Source organism: Meles meles, chromosome 1, assembly GCF_922984935.1.
Source record: "Meles meles chromosome 1, mMelMel3.1 paternal haplotype, whole genome shotgun sequence".
NCBI classification, from domain to species: domain Eukaryota; kingdom Metazoa; phylum Chordata; class Mammalia; order Carnivora; family Mustelidae; genus Meles; species Meles meles.
The window spans coordinates 35,528,410-35,546,110 of NC_060066.1; the positions used below are offsets into that span (position 1 = coordinate 35,528,410).

The following is a 17,701-nucleotide window of genomic DNA, read 5'->3' on the forward strand; positions in this document are numbered from 1 at the left end:
AGTTAGTGGAATGTTCTGTAAATTAACTAATATTACTAGGTATTTGACAACGAAGTGCATTAGTTGTCACCTCTGAGAGATTGCATCTGTCATGATTTTAGGGAAGTTGAAGGTTTTGGTTTTCTCATGTGATGTAACCTTCATGAGCATAAGAGGGTTATGAGTAAGCTTTGTAAAATACATAGAATGTATACCCTTTGTTTAATTAACAGTGCTAGTAGGATTCTAATTCGGTAGTTCCATAAGAACTAATATAAACCGAGAGTTGGCAGACTAAACGGCAGATCAGATCCAGTCACTGTCATTCATGTGTGTGTCGCATATGGTGGCTTTCCTGCCACAGCCAGAGTTGAGTTAGTTGCAAAAACTGAAAATACTCGGTGGTCCTTTACAGATAGTTTATCCACCCTTTTCTGTTCCTGTCAGTCGTTTACTGTGCTTAAAGAGGGCCCTTAATTTTACCTCCTTTGGCAGGCTACCTGTCTCTACTTACTTTCAGAGCTGATTACGTTATTGTGTGAAATTACAAAATGAGGAATTTTTGACATGTGTAATGTGCTATTCAAATTCATTGGAGTTTTTTCCCTGATTTATCTGAGCACAGAAACAAACCTTAATGCAGCACATTCTGCGTTGTGACTATGAGGCCTGTCGACAATACCTCATGAATCTTGAGCAAGCGGTTGTTTTAGAGCAGAATCTACAGATGCTGCAGACGTTCATCGGCCACAGATGCGATGGAAACCGAAATATTTTGCATGCTTGTGTATCAGTTTGTTTTCCAACCAGCAATAAGGAAACTAAAGAAGAAGAGGGTGAGAATAAGAACTATAACAAGGTCTTTAAAAGGAATTTTAGGAAGTTTTGAAAATGAAACAACTATTAAAGGGAAGGAAAGGAAATGACTGTGAAGAATTTGTGTGTACTTTTTCTTTGTTTTGTGAAACCTAGGAGTTTCGCCATTCTTAGACAGTAAGGATGGCTGTCCTCTTAGGATGATCATTTAACATAAGCAGATAACTTCTTATCAGTATGTTTTGTTGTCTTGAGTTCTGTTATCTGATATGTACAAACTTTATGTGTAATACTTAATGAGATTTACTGATTTTATAATAGCAGATGACTTTTATTACCATGAGAATTATTTAGCTAGTTAAGGCAAGTTATACTGAAGCAACTTTTATCCCAGTTTTCAGAATGTACAGGGAAGAACAACCTAGTGAGTTATGAGATTTTTCTGGGAAAATAAGCCTTTTTGCCCTCAAGGTTTTAATTGGTTAAATAAAGGGGAAATCTGTAAGCCTAGAAGTGCGGTTGTGTGGTCCCTAATGTTTTTCCTGATTTTAAATTCCACTGGTGATACTCCAGTAGCTACATTTTTGAGTAGTGGTTTTGCAAGTTCTGTTTCTTTCTTTTCTTTTCTTCTCGGTTTTTAAAATTTGTTTGTAGGTTTCTAACCTTTATTTCCTTATCATTAATGGAGAATGAGTAGTATATAAGCCTCGAGTAAGGTACTGAATTGTGGGTCTTTTTCTTCCTTTGTAGTGAAAGCTAGATTTCAGTCTACTTATGAATAATCTTATTTTTTAACCTTTGGGGGTTGAAAAGGAAGGCAGAATAAGGAAATAAGTCACATATTAAAGGTCGTAGTTAAATCTGTCTTAAGTGTCTGTTGCTCCAAGGAGGAAAAAATTAAGCTACTCATTATCTCTAGCATGTGATTTAGAGTACTAAAATACATAGCAGTTAGCATTTAATGGCCAGTACATACTTAATCTTAGTTATTTTTGAAGTTTAAATTGATCCTAATTTCTTCTCTTATGTTTCAGAAGCAGAGCGCTCTGAAAGAAATACATTTGCAGAAAGGCTTTCTGCTGTTGAGGCCATTGCAAATGCAATATCAGTTGTTTCAAGTAATGGCCCAGGTAATCGGGCTGGATCATCAAGTAGTCGAAGGTAATGTGATTTTTACCAGGAAAGTTTATTTGGCGGAAACAGAATCCAAGTACAGAAAAATGTATCTCATACCTATCGTATGCATGAATTGGTGGGTCCTTTTGCTTTGTTTTTGTTCCTTTCAGTATCACCCTGGGAAAAAGATCTGGTAATACCTAATTAGATTTTAAGTGTAGAACAGTAAGATCTAGGATGCTTCAGAAATTTGAGATAATTCAGACAAATAGTTCAACCTTGAGTCTTTGAATGTGTTTTAAGTTTATCATTCTTGTTTCCTAGGAAGTTCCTTTTTTTAGTTGGAGAACAAGTAATAACAATAATCGAAAGAACTGCAATCTTTTTATTTTCCGATTATTATTTAGGTCAATTTCTCAGATGTATTAATGATCTGGGAAGAAATGAAAGGCTGGTGTGTATTGTGAATGTTGCTATTTTAAGTTTTCAGGCTCTCTGGGTTGTGGGATGGACAAACCTTAATAACATGTAGAAAATTACTAGGTGTTTGAATAGATGAAGAGTATAAAGAATTCAGGATATAGTTGTTTTCGTTTTTGTTTTGTTTTTTTTTTTTTTTTCCGTTCGTTTGTTTTTTTCCTGAAGGAAAGAGCATGTTTATATTAGACACGAGAGCCAGAGTTCTTGGACACGTGACAGATCATTGACGGAAGCACTGCTCACTGTGCTAATGTGATAGGTTGTAAAGTCTACTTAAAATGAAGACTCTCTTTGCCTATTTTCTGTTCCATATCCAACTTTCCCTTTAAAAATGATTCTTCTAAAATTGATAGCTTCCCAGGTTCAAAAATGTCCTGAAGTGAGATTTGTCACAAACTATGGGTGACCAAATTATAATTTAAGACAGTACAAAGACCTTATGTAGACTGTACAAAATGGAAATTATCACCAGCTTATCTGTTTAGGACTACACTAGGCAGACGAAGTGTTTGGTCTAAAATGGAAAGCAACTTAAATTCTTCATGAAGAAATTAGTTTCTGAATTATTTCAGGTATTTCATTTCCTCAGGGAAAATACAGGTACAGATCCAGTTGGACTCTGATATGGTTGGTCCAATGCCAGTGCTGCCATCTTTTTTTCAATGTAAGGATTATTTTGAAGGCAAAGACTAAAAGGAGCTTCAAGAGTGGGTGATGTGTTGCTCACAGAAATAATTTGCAGAGTAAGCTCCTTTGAGGCATTTGCCGAAGATTTCACTGCAGTGCTCTTAACCAGTTCAAACTCAGGGCTGCCGGTTGAACAGATGAAAGCACAGGAGTCTTATTATCCACGCCGGGCAGTAGGAAGTCCACAGACTCTGCTTCATTGAAGTGAAACCCTCCTCTAGCCTACAATGGATTTTCTAGGCGATGCCCCTTGATGAGTTTGCAGGCTGGGATTCATGAGCTGTAAGCTCAAAGCTGATGCAATTTCAATATTGAATGGAGTACTGTTAAATGTCTTCAGATGATGATTTGACTCAGAAGTTTTGTTATGTGACTCATAGTTCCTGAGTACAAAGGGCAGATTTAGTGGAAAGCTTGATTGATGCATCTGATTGCAGGTGTATGTACTCTAGAGATTATTAATCTGGAAGACACATGACCTTCGCTTTTTTGTCACAGTGGTATGTTTGAACATGACTGGATTCTAAGGCTTCTGTAGCATGGATATAACGTGCTTACAAAGAGGAACTTACATCATCCTTGAATTCTTCCATATTGTCAGAAAATACGATGACTCCAGGCAAGCCTATACGAAGAAATGTCAAAACTCTGAATCTTAGCAGCCAAGGTGGTATCTCCTCAGTATTGTCCTCAGCCACTGAGGATACAGGTGAATCTTCATGAATTGTGTACAGCATCTTGAAGAATAATTTTCTTTTTTTTGTTTTTTGTTTTTTGTTTTTAAAGAATCTATATGAGGAGCTGGGCGTTGTACTTAAAAATGTTCCCAAGACCTAATGAAGAAAAGTGGTTAAGGACAATTTTTTAAAATGACAAAGGAATGACCCCCTCATTTAATATTGAATTGACTACATCACAACAACAGAGTTGGGAGTTTGCAAGTTCAAGATGAGACTATGGTCTCAATTTATCTTCATTTTATTCTTAGTCTACTCTCAGCTAGAGGTTGGGGAATAGCCCACATACGTTTTCTTTGTCCTGTGCACTGTTACAGGTTTTTTTTTTGTTTTTTTTTTTTTTCTTTAAAATTTGAATGCCTTTAGATAAGCATGTATGCCTCTAGTTTGCCATCACTCCCTACTTCTTAGACCTGACTGCCCTTTCCTCAATCGATACTGTCTTCTGGGCCCAGCAGGCATTGAGTTTGTGACCCTGATGTAAGCATTCTTCTTAATAGGCCCCAAACATGCATTTATTTTCAGGTTATTTGCAGTGCCTCCCACTTAATTGCTGATTTTCTCTTTCTCTCTCTCTCTCTCTGTTTTGAGTAAGATACACTAGGATACCAAGTGTCTGTGTTGAGCTTAATTAAGATTATTTAGGAACATCACAGTGTGAACAGTCACCCTGGTGTGTGCTGTTACCTGGTAAGGAGCCTGTCTTTCTCTCTGGGTGAGGTCTTCGGACAGAGAAGTGACCTCGACTGAAAGAATCCCTGTGCCCTGCTCCCCTCCATGTTCTAAAAACTCTTAAACTCAGACTTCTAAATTGGGAGAGGGAAGACATCAAAGATACCATAAAATTTAACTGTAGGTACTTTTTGATAATGAATACTATAGTAACTAATATATTATTTGAGACAGTAAAGTTTACTTTGCAGAATCTTCCAAAGAATGTTTCTGTTCCCAAAGGTATCATCATATATATAAGCTTTTTCAAATAGATGTGTTCTGAAAGTAGCCTCTAAAAGAAATTTTTGTAAAAGCTTTAAAAAAAAAATTCCTCATAAAATGGAAAGTGTATCGATATGGAAAACCACATTTATCCTCGGATTACACGACAATTATAATTAGAAGATTCAAACATTCATTAAAATCTTTCTAAACTACTTACTTGTAGACATATAATGCTCACCTGGTAAGGTCTTTCACATCAGAGAAATGTCATGTCTTTGGGATTAAATCTGCATGGGAGAATGAAGTCCCTCATGTGTTACCTGGCCCTTACAATTGAATTTTTAGTCTTTATTCATTTGGAGACTCTAAAATTGTGACTAATGGAAGGGATTTGCCTTATGTGCTCTTTCTTAATTGCTGTTAGTTTGTAACGTTAATTTTGTGGGCTTTGTAAGCTTTTATTCAGAGGTATAGATTTTTATACAGGTAGTTACCAGTTCCCCTAACAAGATCTGCGTTTGTGATTATTTCCTTTTCTTTTTAGTGATGTGCACACCTTTGCAGTGTTTTTTTTTCCCTTGTATAGCAGGAGGAAAAAAAAAAAAAAATCACGCCCAGACATTATTCTAACAACACATTTTACAAGCTCCAGTTTCATTAATTTCTTTGGGATGCAAGTTGTACTGTTAAAAAAAGACATTTTTTTTGTGTAAAAAATAAATCTAAATTGGTCTTTGTTTTAAGACTACTCACTGTGTGGACATTAGTTTAATTGCTTTTGAGATCACAGCAAAGGGATTTATTTAAGTGAGCTAACAGTATCGGTTTTGTGCTAATCAGTATGTCTGCTGATGTCTATTATTAAACTTAATTCTTACTGATTATAAACAGGGGACAGAAAAATTTTTTTGTCTTAATGTTCAGCTGTTCATTTACCTTAATTGTATGAAAGATTATTTTCTAATCTTCACTGCAAGTTTTGTTCCCTGTGCTTAAGTTTGTGTGGGAGCTTAATATAGTGGTTTTAGTGCTGAACTGGGTGCCCCCAGTTTCATTTCTATCCCTCACTGACTTACTCTGTGATTCCAGAATTGGCATTTGTACTTCACTTCCCTTGCCTGGAGTATTTGCTTATAGAACAAACTTTGATCTCAGATGAGAAGTTCTGTGCACCTTTCCATTACATTTAGCCATGGTAATGAGCTCCGATTTTGTCCATGTTCTTCTAGTTTGAGATTACGGGAAATGATGAGACGTTCGCTGAGAGCGGCTGGTTTGGGTAGACATGAAGCTGGAGCTTCATCCAGTGACCACCAGGATCCAGTTTCGCCCCCCATAGCTCCCCCTAGTTGGGTTCCTGACCCTCCTCCGATGGATCCTGGTAAGATCTGTTATTTTATTTCGTGTTTAACAAAAAAACAAGGTCCTGAAAGAAAGGCAGTTGAACAGTTTAGTGGGTTATTTCGAAATCTGAAGTATTTAAAAATAGCATTAATGAGTAAACCATAACTAATTTAGTTGTTGAGATTCAGTTTAGGGGGGTTTATAACTTAAAAAATAAAATTCTAGAAGCTCTTTCATTGAAATATGTATTTCCATACTGGCAAGAAGCTAATTAGTCATCTGTCACAATAAGTCAACAATTCGCCTAGTGAATTCCTTCTCTTATAGCTTGGAAAACAAGTTTCCACTTAAGCCTCTGTCCGATTTAACCTTTGGCTTGCAGAGAAAAGCCTTAAGGCCAGTTAAGAGAACATGTTAGGGATATGTTGCCTATAATGATGTACATCCTGCTGTTCTGTTTACTGAAAGATGGTGACATTGATTTTATCCTGGCCCCTGCTGTGGGATCTCTTACCACAGCAGCGACTGGCACCGGTCAAGGACCAAGCACCTCCACCATTCCAGGTGAGAATCTATACTGTTGTATCTGCCTAGGCATTTGGGTTTCTGCAGATCTGCACTTAACCTCAGGGAGACTTCTTTGGCTTGAAAAACATCTAATTTGCTGAATTACATCTCCCATATGTTAATGAAATTGTGTGTATGAACGTACATTTCATCAGTCAGGAGTTGTAAAATGTGTTAATGTGTTTAAATTCTCTATACTGAAGTTACTAATTTATTACTGATAGTAGAATGTTTTTCTGGTGGCTTATTTAATAGATACTTGGTATGTTATTCCAGAATATCCTTTTACTCTGTCTTGTTTACTCTTGTTTTGTTACCAAATAAATCTGCTTAATTACAGGTCCTTCCACAGAGCCATCTGTAGTAGAATCCAAGGATCGAAAGGCCAATGCTCATTTTATATTAAAATTGTTATGCGACAGTGTTGTACTGCAGCCATATTTACGAGAACTCCTCTCTGCCAAGTAAGAAGTTTAAATATACTTTTGCTATAAAGATTTAGTTTAGCTCCTTTTACTATTTAAATTGATCTAGCGATGTATGGACAACAGTTACCTACTGTGAATTTAAAATGATTAATCAAAATCTAGCATTGTATTCCCTCTGTGATTAACCAAGCGCTCTTCAATGAAAGGCCTTTCTTAGTATAATTCAGCATACACTAATTGAATACAAACAACTTTTATGGAGCTTGATGTGGAGGTATATGCGTGTGTGTGTGTGTGTGTGTGTGTGTGTGTGTGTGTGTGTGTGTGAAAAAGATCACAGTGTAGTTATTCTCAATGTGAATTCATAAATTCTATCACTGTCAGCTTAAGAACTTTAAAAATGACAGATTCTTCCCCAAACTTGAACTAGAAGTATGACTGCATAGGTCTGGTATGGAGCCTGGAATCCGTATTCTAAAACTCTGTGGATGATTCTGATGGTTTCTTTGGACTTTTTTTTGGCTTACAAAATCCTAATGAGATTATGCAGAGTTTTTGATAAGTATTGTGTGGCAAATGCTCATTCATTATTGGTAGATTATAGCTCTGCTTTTAGCCTGATTGTTTATGTTCTTTTACAAACTCAATAATAGGCATTTTAATAAAAGTTAGCTCTTATCTGTGCCAAACTCTACTTGTATTAACTCTTCTAACAATAGCAGTGTGGAGTAGGTAATATTATTTATATTTTATATTTGAAGTAATGGTCTTGGAGGCTAATTAACCTGCCCAGGGTCATGAAACTAGTGAGTCGCACAACTGGAATTTGACTGTGGTCTGTTTCTTGATTCCAGAACTGAGACTCCCAGTCATCATCCTTATGCTACCTCCTCATATTTAAGAACAAGAAGGTGTTTTGAGTTATTATTGAGGGCAAGAGTTTTTGTATAAGGCTTATTGGCCTTAGGCCATAATGACTCAACATGTGAACTTCTGATTACTTTAATGAAGGCTGCCCCACTAGTAAAATAAGTCACTGAATTGGAAATAAGCTATTACTCCAGAAACAGCTTACTAATTTATTAGTGGTTTGAGGCGTAGATAAAAATGGTATATAAACAAATACAGTTTTTTCTATTTTTATTTTCTTACTTACCAGTTTTAATTTCTATATATGGTATTTTTTTTTAAATTTTATTTATTTGATATATAGAGATAGATCACAAGTAGATAGAGAGGCAAGCAGAGAGAGAGGGGGAAGCTGGCTCCCTGCCGAGCAGAGAGCTCGATGTGGGGCTCGATCCCAGGACCCTGAGATCATGACCTGAGCTGAAGGCAGAGGTTTAACCCAGTGAGCCACCCAGGCGCCCCTATATATGGTATTTTTAAAGATACTATTTTGTATCATTTCCTCCATCATTTGATGTTACCTAAAAATTTATAGTGTGTTCTTATTCCCTTTCTCTTAAATTTTTTTTTTTTTTTTTTTTTAAAGATTTTCTTAGACGTCTGGGTGGCTCAGTTGGTTAAGTGTCTGCCTTTGGGTCAGGTCATCATCACAGGGTCCTGGGATCGAGCCCCACATGGGGCTCCCTGCTCAGTGGGGAGTCTGCTTCTTTCTCTCCGTCTGCCTCCCACCCTTCATGTGTTCGTTTTCTGACGAATAAATAAAGTCTTTTAAAAAAAATTAAAAAATTTTTTTGATTAGAGTGAGCATGAGTGTGCACAAGTTGTCGGCGGGGGGCGCACAGAGGTAGAAGAGGGACAGGCAGAATCCCCCTACTGAGCACAGAACCCTACACGGCACTTGATCCCAGGCCTCTGAGATCATGACCTGAGCTAAAGTAAGATGCTTAAAGTGAGTCACCCAGGCACCCCCCCCCCCCTCCTCTTAGCCCATTTTGCATTTCCACAGTGCATTTCTGGTTCACCAGTCCTTTATTTTAGTGTTAGTAGCAGTTGCTTTCCCCTGGCCCCTTATCTGAGAAAATACATAAACTACCTGGAAAACAGTCAAAATGCCATTCTGTTAATAAGCTTGTATTATTGATGACAGCTTTGAAACAGATTAGAGGAAAGGCAAGGTTCTTTTGCCTTTTAGGTGATAAGCCTAGGAATTCTCAAATTGGTCCTTTGTTTCCTTTTTTATATTTCAAATATAGGAGAATTAATTCATTATTTCCAATTTAATGTTCCCCCCTTCCCTTACCCACTGACCTCCCTCCAGTCCCAGGTGTGGGTGGTTGGATTTTGCTTTTATAATACAAGCTAAAAATCGCTTCTTGGCCTTTTGGCTAAGATCAAATATAATACAAGCTAAAGAAAGTGAATTTTGGTAAAATTATCCTGGTTAGTAAAGGTGCAGAGGATTTTATTCTCAACCAGCTCATTCTTAACTGAGCAGAGGTGGTATAAATCTTGGGAAATTGGTAGGGAGAAGAGTGAGCGAGAACACAGAAATGGAGAGGTATGAATATTTTAGGTAACTGTGATGCACCTGATTAAAAGGGGAGGATTAGAGAGGAGAGCAGTAGCCAGTGAATCTGAAAAACTAGGTTAAAGCCACCACTTTGTTCTCTATTCCTTGGGCTTGAACCCTCCGAATAATGGTTTTGGCTAGACTAATACTATCAAAGTGGGTTTATAAGAATAATAATGTGATGGTTGGGTAAAAAAGGACTAAATAGGCAAAAGTAGAGACTGGAGTTGATCAAGGCTTTGGTTTTTATGCCCGTCCGTCATCTTTAGTATGTGTGTTAAAATAAACCGACCTGGAAAACAGAAAAGGAGGATTAAATGCAAGAGCAAAAAAATTGATTTAGAAGGGAAGACTTCATGAAGAATCCAGATTTTTTAATCTTAATTCCTAGGAGCAGTGCTGCTGTTGGCTGATGTAAGTCAGGTAGAGAGCAGGTTTGGGGAGAAAGGTGATTTTAGTTATTAGACATGTTGGGTGTGAGGTATCATTGGGAAATCTTAAGTAGAGTTACCAAGTAAGCAAAGGCAGATGGTGGTACTGTGTTATCGTCACAGAAGGAGTACTTGCTTTGGTGTATCGGAGAGGGATGCACAGGTGGTTGAGGACTAAATTTTGAGAAATGTAAAGGATCCAGGAGGGAATAGAAATTCAGGGAAGAATACTGAAGGTACGTTTTTAAGAGAATATAGATAATAATAAGTAATACTTGTTGAATACATTTTATTTGCTAAGCATTGTGTTAAAAGGTTTTAAGTAATAATTGATTTAATCCTCATCATAGTTGTATGAGATAGAGGCAGTTACTATCCCCACATCTAGAGAATACTAGTTTGACTCTAGAGCCCTTGATGATTCTATTCTGTAGTGTCACTAAGGCCATGAAAGGAGAGCATGCTTGAGAGAGACAAGGATTCTTAGAGAGGAGGCTTGCTTTCTTAAATGGGATAGTAGAAAGTAGAAAATACCGCCAGTGATTTTCTTTCACTGTTAGGACATTATTACTTACATTATTATTTAATACAGCAGAACTAACTTTTTGTTTCATCACAGACATCCATTTCTTTTATAATCAAGGAGGAAAATAATTTTTTTAAGGCTTTATTTATTTGAGAGAAGAGTGATCGAGAGAGAGAGATCATAGGCAGTGGGGAGGGCAGAGGCAGAGGGAGAGTCATACTTCCCACTGAGCAGGGAACCCGATCCCAGGACCCTGGGAGCATGACCCGAGCCGAAGGCAGACACTTAACCAATTGAACCACCCAGGCGCCCCTGATTACTAATACTTTTATGTATAATTTTTCTCATTTTAGGGATGCAAGAGGCATGACCCCGTTTATGTCAGCTGTAAGTGGCCGAGCTTATCCTGCTGCAATTACCATTTTAGAAACAGCCCAGAAAATTGCAAAAGGTAATATATTTCAGGTCCTTTTTTAAAACACTTGCTTATTTTTTAATTTGAATAGATTCTCCTCTACATACATAACATTCAAAGCTAATTTCTTTGTCTTGAAATGATATAATTGTGTAAAAACTATAGTTTATTCTTTCATTTGTGTGCATTTGTGTGTGTGTAAAATTAATGTTTGTACTTTTTCCAATTATTTTGTCTTCTAACTTTCCACCAAAAAAGCTGGTGTAATTTTTAAAATTAAAAAAATTTTGCATAGTGGGTAATGTAATGACTAATATTTTGAAAATAAAGATGGATTACTGATAGAACCTGTCAGTGGTTAATTGGTGGTAGTGATACAATTTTATAGAAATAATAGGCCAGGGCGCCTGGGTGGCTCAGTGGGTTAAGCCACTGCCTTCGGCTCAGGTCATGATCTCGGGGTCCTGAGATCGAGTCCCGCATCAGGCTCTCTGCTCGGCAGGGAGCCTGCTTCCCCCTCTCTCTCTCTCTGCCTGCCTCTCTGTCTGCTTGTGATCTCTCTCTGTCAAATAAATAAATAAATAAAATCTTTAAAGAAATAATAGGCCAGATGTCTTACTGGTCTTTCTTCTGACTTGGAATTCCTGCTTAATAGAATGCAGTAGGGAATATCAGTTCCTGCCATCCAGCCTTTAAAAGACTAACATAGTTTGGGGTGCCTGGGTGGCTCAGTGGGTTGGGGCCTCTGCCTTCCGCTTGGGTTATGATCCCAGAGTCCTGGGATTGAGCCCCCCACATCGGGCTCTCTGCTCAGCAGGGAGCCTGCTTCCTCCTCTCCCTCTCTCTGCCTGCCTCTCTGCCTACTTGTGATCTCTGTCTGCCAAATGGATAAATAAAATCTTTAAAAAAAAAAAAAAGACTAACATAGTTTAAAATACTGGCTATAAAATTAATGTGATTTTCTATAATTTGTTACATAGAGCTAGAACTTTAATCTTAACTGCATAACGCAGAGCTGTCATCACGTGGTTATAATCACACTTTGCTTTTACTTTGTATCAGAATTGACTGAATTTCTTGCACACTGACTTGTATATTAATTTTTGAAGTTAATATATAGTCTTTTTTTTTTTTTTTAAGATTTTGTTTAACAGAGAGAGAGAGATCTCAAGTAGGCAGAGAGGCAGGCAGAGAGAGAGGGAGAAGCAGGCTCCCCGCTGAGCAGAGAGCCCGATGCGGGGCTCGATCCCAGGACCCCGAGATCATGACCTGGGCTGAAGGCAGAGGCTTAACCCACTGAGCCACCCAGGTGCCCCAATATAGTCGTTTTTATTTATACTGTGTAAATGTTAGAGCTTTGGCATTTGAGTGAAGTAGTAGGTGGCTATGATTAAGGCCTTTGGTGATACCCGAACTGCTGTGTTCTTAACCTTTTTAGCTGAAGTATCCTCAAGTGAAAAAGAAGAAGATGTATTTATGGGAATGGTTTGCCCATCAGGTACCAATCCTGACGACTCACCGTTATATGTGTTATGTTGTAACGATACCTGCAGTTTCACGTGGACGGGAGCAGAGCACATTAACCAGGTAAGCTGTTCTTTATTTCCCTGTATAAATGCTGTATTCAGGTCCCTTTTTCCTTTTTTCCCTTTCACCGTCACGACATTATAGTTCTTAGCTCTGGAATTCTAACTCTAGTATTTCCTTTTATTCTAAGTTACAAAATTCTCTAAAGGAAATTAATTTTTATTTAATTCCTAAATAAGTGAGGCAGAGGAGGTGATGGTTACGTTAATTATGAGATACCTTGAAAATTAAGAAATCTTCACTCTACAGTGAAGATCCACAGTTCTTGATACAGATTTTATAACAATAATACCTTTTTGGCATATGATATGAGTTAGTTTTGCCCTACCGGTAATCTTTGACTTCCATTTGTATAATACTATAAAATGTGTATTTGCTATACCCATTTATTACTCTTTGTTTGCAGAGCACATTAGTTTTGTTCTGCTTTCGTTGTGATTGACTTGTTTCAGAAAATACCAGAAATAATTACGATGGTGAGATATACATATATTCTTCTTTAAAAAAATAAATCCTTCAAATTTTAGGATATTTTTGAGTGTCGAACCTGTGGCTTGCTGGAGTCACTCTGTTGTTGTACAGAATGTGCAAGGGTTTGTCATAAAGGTCATGATTGCAAGTGAGTACAATTCTCGTCTTCTTTCATATTAGAAATTGCTTAGATTCGTATTGCTGTAATCTTCAACAAGATAATGTTCTGCTAATTAAGGAAGCATGAGGTTTGTCATCTTGTTCTCCTTAAGCTACTTTATGTATTAAAATACGGTTGCTGATCCAGAATGTACTTTGAAATGTTTTTCATTTGCTTTTGCTTTTTTGACTTTGCCAGCCCAAGTCTCAGGCCCCTATAGTAGGGTCTGCTAGCAGGAGATCACTGCTGGTATTAAGTGAATCATGGTGTATGTTTATTTACTCCTTAAAGTGAATGTAATAACCTTTCATCCAGCAGTAGAGTTACCATGGCTAGTTTGTTAATTTTCCCAGACTTAAGAAGCAATAAAATACTCGAGCATGAGCGTTTTCAGTGCCTCAGCGTCTCAGCAGGGACTTCAGTTGTAACTGTGCTACGTAGATGTTACAATTAACAGAGAATTGGTTTTTAAAAACCATCTTTTTTGCTTTAAAATATGTAGGACAAGTAGAAAATGTTTATAGATATTGCATTGGTACTTATTTATGATTTTTATTAAAAGAGCTTTGGCTCATATGTTTGTTTTCCTTATTTTAAACATCTAAAAGTGATACTGTATTTATTCATTGATTGCTTACTAAGTGCTTTGATACACTGGATTCTTGGGTGGTGGTGGATAAGAGAATCCTTGTCCTAACAGGGTTTACAGCCCTTTGAGAGGACACAAGCAAGAAACATCTGCCCCTAAGGGTTTTAGGGTTTATTAGATGCCCATCGAAGGACCACCTACACTGGATGGGGGCTGTGGGGAATGAAGACATTCCAAAGGAGGTGACTATACCCAAGTCATTACAAGGTCCCTCTTCTCATGAGACTAACTTTATAGACTTCATGCCTCTAAGTACTCTACCTAATTAAGTATGCTTTAAGAATTACACTTTGCATTTAAAAACTAAGAGTTCTCTCTGGTGTCAATAAGTTACACCTCCACAATTTCAGTAGAGATCTTTGTGTATTTCTTCTTAAATTTCAGTTTTTGTACTTGTGTATGAATTCTTTCTAGACTCAAAAGGACGTCACCAACAGCCTATTGTGATTGTTGGGAAAAATGCAAATGTAAAACTCTAATTGCTGGACAGAAATCTGCTCGTCTTGATCTACTTTACCGCCTGCTCACTGCTACTAATCTGGTCACTCTGCCAAATAGCAGGCAAGTGGGATTTTTTAAGGACATAAATTGAAATACGCACATCGCATCTAAGTAGTCCTCCCCCCTCTCCCTGCTCACGACAATGTTCCATTTTGCAGGGGAGAGCACCTCCTGCTGTTTTTAGTGCAGACAGTTGCAAGGCAAACAGTAGAGCACTGTCAGTACAGACCTCCTCGCATCAGGGAGGATCGTAACCGAAAAACGGCCAATCCTGAAGGTGGGTGAGTCTGACAGTTACGACACCTATGAAAAGCATTATATTTATTTCTTACTCCCTGTTTCATTTTCTTTTTAGATTCGGATATGCCTGATCATGATTTAGAGCCCCCAAGGTTTGCCCAGCTTGCATTGGAACGTGTTCTACAGGACTGGAATGCTTTGAAATCTATGATTATGTTTGGGTCACAGGAGAATAAAGACCCGTATGTATTCATTAAAAACGTTTTAAATTTATGTATTTCCCTTGTTAATATAGGTGACCACAGTGCATTATCTTATCTTTCCCCTCAAGTCTCAGTGCCAGCAGTAGGATAGGCCATCTTTTGCCAGAAGAGCAAGTTTACCTCAATCAGCAAAGTGGTACCATTCGGCTGGACTGTTTCACACATTGCCTTATAGTCAAGTGTACAGCAGATATTTTGGTAAGTTCTTTGGATGTTTATATACAGGTACATGAAAACAGTGTTTTCTGACTTAGCTTCCCATGATTTTATTTGAGCCACACTCCTAAGTACTGATGAGCTTAAATGAGTACACTAAGGGGAATAGAATTTTGGGGGTGATTTAAATGTCTCGGTTAACAACAGAAGCTCCTTTCATTCTAAACAAAAATTCTGGAATGTGTTAATAAGGCAACAGTGTAGAAATTATGAAACAGTGTTCAAAATTAATAACAGTGCAAATTTTTGTTAAGTACTCCTTTTTGCTGTGAAACTAGAAAAGAATAAAACCATAAAACCTAGTGTTGATGAATTTATGGTAAAAAGAACAACTTAAGACACTGATGGGGTAGCACTGCATTTGGTATTCTTTTAGAAAACAACTTGGCAATAAAATCATGAGCCATAAAAAAATCAGTGTCCCCAGAACTTATCACAATTTATGGTATAAGAAAGAAAAAAAATCATGTCACAGAATAATAAAACATGAAATGCTTGATGGATCCACTAACAATGGATTATTGAATCAAATTATAGCTCAGCCACTTTTTGAAATGTAATGTAGCAATTTAGAAATATTATTTTAAGTAACATTAAAAAAAAACCCAAATAATGTGAAATTGGATGTTCTCTGTAATTAATGTGTATATGATAGACCATAGAAATGAGAAAGTAAGAATAATAATAACTGAGTGGGAGGGATGGGATTATGAGTTTATTAATATAAAGTGTTTGAATATGTTTTGTTTTTTCAATATGTACCCTATAGTGAGTGAAATACATTATTTCTTTGATTTGATTTTTCTTCTAAATATTGATATACAAAGAACTGTAAGACTAAAAAGGGAAAACAGACATTTGAGACCCACTGTAGGTCAAAGACATGGTAAGCATGTGGCATAAATTAATCACTGACATTAGAAATGTTTTGGTTAAATTTACTTTGAGGTTCTTATTATGAAATGTTAATCTTCAGAAAGTGTTAGAACTTTTTACTTTATAAATCTTTTGTCTCAACATTAATAGAGTGATTACAATTTTTTAAAGCTTTTAGATACTCTACTAGGTACGCTAGTGAAAGAACTCCAAAACAAATACACACCGGGACGTAGGGAAGAAGCTATTGCTGTGACAATGAGGTTTTTGCGTTCAGTGGCAAGAGTTTTTGTCATTCTTAGTGTGGAAATGGCTTCATCCAAAAAGAAAAAGTAAGACCTCCTTCTTGATTTTGGCTTTTGTTTCTTTCTACACACGTTTTTGTGATAACGATAACATTGTGTATATGAAAAGAATCATAAAAGATTCCTGGATTTTCCTTTTTGCTCTAGCAACTTTATCCCACAGCCAATTGGAAAATGCAAACGTGTATTCCAAGCACTACTACCTTACGCTGTAGAAGAATTGTGCAATGTAGCAGAGTCGCTGATCGTTCCTGTCAGAATGGGGATCGCTCGCCCTACTGCACCTTTTACTCTGGCTAGTACTAGCATAGATGCCATGCAGGGCAGTGAAGAATTGTTTTCAGTGGAACCACTGCCACCACGACCATCATCTGATCAGTCTAGCAGGTAAATTCCTACCTGGTAACAGATTCTCATTAATTCTTTCTCTGGAAATACTGTGGGTTACTAAACCTCTGCGTAAGAACTCAGGTGGGGTCCATGATCATTTATGTAACAAGTGATAGAGATTTTATTTTGTTTGGAACCTGTGAGGAGCACTTTAAAAATTAGACGTTGCATCTGCACATCTAAAGTAATAGACGCATAGTTGTGGGTTTTATTTTTGTTTTGGAAAAATTCTATTTTCATTATGCCGGGAAAGTACTCTGGTAAGAAAGTTCAGACTTCCGTAGGCATCATTACTTCCTGTGTTTTCTTACTTTAAATAAAGCCTGCTGTAAGGCCAGCTTGAGGAATGAAAGACTTAAAACTTTATCTGTGTCCAAAGGGTTGGGCTAGGGGGCAGCTTGTTATGTGTAATATAAATAACCGGAATGCTGGAATGTAGAAATATTCTCTACAACAACCGTATTATCTAACTAAGATAGGCTAAAACAATGCAATAACTAAATGGTTCTAGTTATAAGATTAATTCTTAAGTCTCATTCATCTTTTCTGTTTGTAACTCGATGGTAAGCTTGTTGAGTCAGAATGTTTAGAAAGTAAAATGTTCTGGTGGTCTTTTAGCACAGTGCTTCTCAAAATTAAATATGCATGCAAATCACTTGGGGTCTTATTAAAATGCAGAGGCTGATTTTGAAGGTCTGGGTGGGCCCTGAGATTTTGATTCCTTGTAAACTCTCAGGTTGTGCCAGTGGTCCTGGTTCAGGGGCCACACTTGAGTTGCAGGGCTCTAGTGAGCTATTTGTATTTTTGGTTTTCTCAAGTCTCATTTTGTCACTGTGTGTATGTATAATGACGTTTAATAAAGATCTTTGGGACCTAAAGACTCTTCTTTTCTGGAAAAATCACTGTTGAGTAAGGAGGGCCTGCGTTAGTATTTGACACAGTTCCCAAAACTTCATCTCTGGGTTGATGCGTTGAGTATCTGCTCTCTCACTGTTCTCCCCTTATTCCATCTGCCAGTATGTGTCCCAACTTTCCCTTTATTCTCCTAGGATACCTTGGAATCTCAATCCAGGTTTGTCTGTCAAAGCTTTCCCACAGT

The 17,701-nt window shown here is 37.3% G+C and overlaps 1 protein-coding gene across 6 annotated transcripts in view; it reads left to right on the forward strand.

Moving 5' to 3' along the window:
- Nucleotides 1-17,701, forward strand: part of UBR5 (ubiquitin protein ligase E3 component n-recognin 5) — a 140,187-nt gene that overhangs the window by 85,902 nt on the left and 36,584 nt on the right. For 5 of the 6 annotated variants that reach the window (XM_045997355.1, XM_045997342.1, XM_045997347.1 and 2 more), the window contains exons 21-34: nt 605-815; nt 1,830-1,956; nt 5,984-6,135; nt 6,567-6,662; nt 7,006-7,129; nt 10,883-10,980; nt 12,383-12,531; nt 13,059-13,150; nt 14,226-14,372; nt 14,471-14,589; nt 14,668-14,794; nt 14,884-15,013; nt 16,079-16,239; nt 16,360-16,599. In XM_045997355.1, the coding sequence (XP_045853311.1) occupies nt 605-815; nt 1,830-1,956; nt 5,984-6,135; nt 6,567-6,662; nt 7,006-7,129; nt 10,883-10,980; nt 12,383-12,531; nt 13,059-13,150; nt 14,226-14,372; nt 14,471-14,589; nt 14,668-14,794; nt 14,884-15,013; nt 16,079-16,239; nt 16,360-16,599 (1,973 nt within the window). The remainder of the gene's footprint in view (nt 1-604; nt 816-1,829; nt 1,957-5,983; nt 6,136-6,566; nt 6,663-7,005; nt 7,130-10,882; nt 10,981-12,382; nt 12,532-13,058; nt 13,151-14,225; nt 14,373-14,470; nt 14,590-14,667; nt 14,795-14,883; nt 15,014-16,078; nt 16,240-16,359; nt 16,600-17,701) is intronic. The other variant, XM_045997376.1, reaches the window with a different exon arrangement.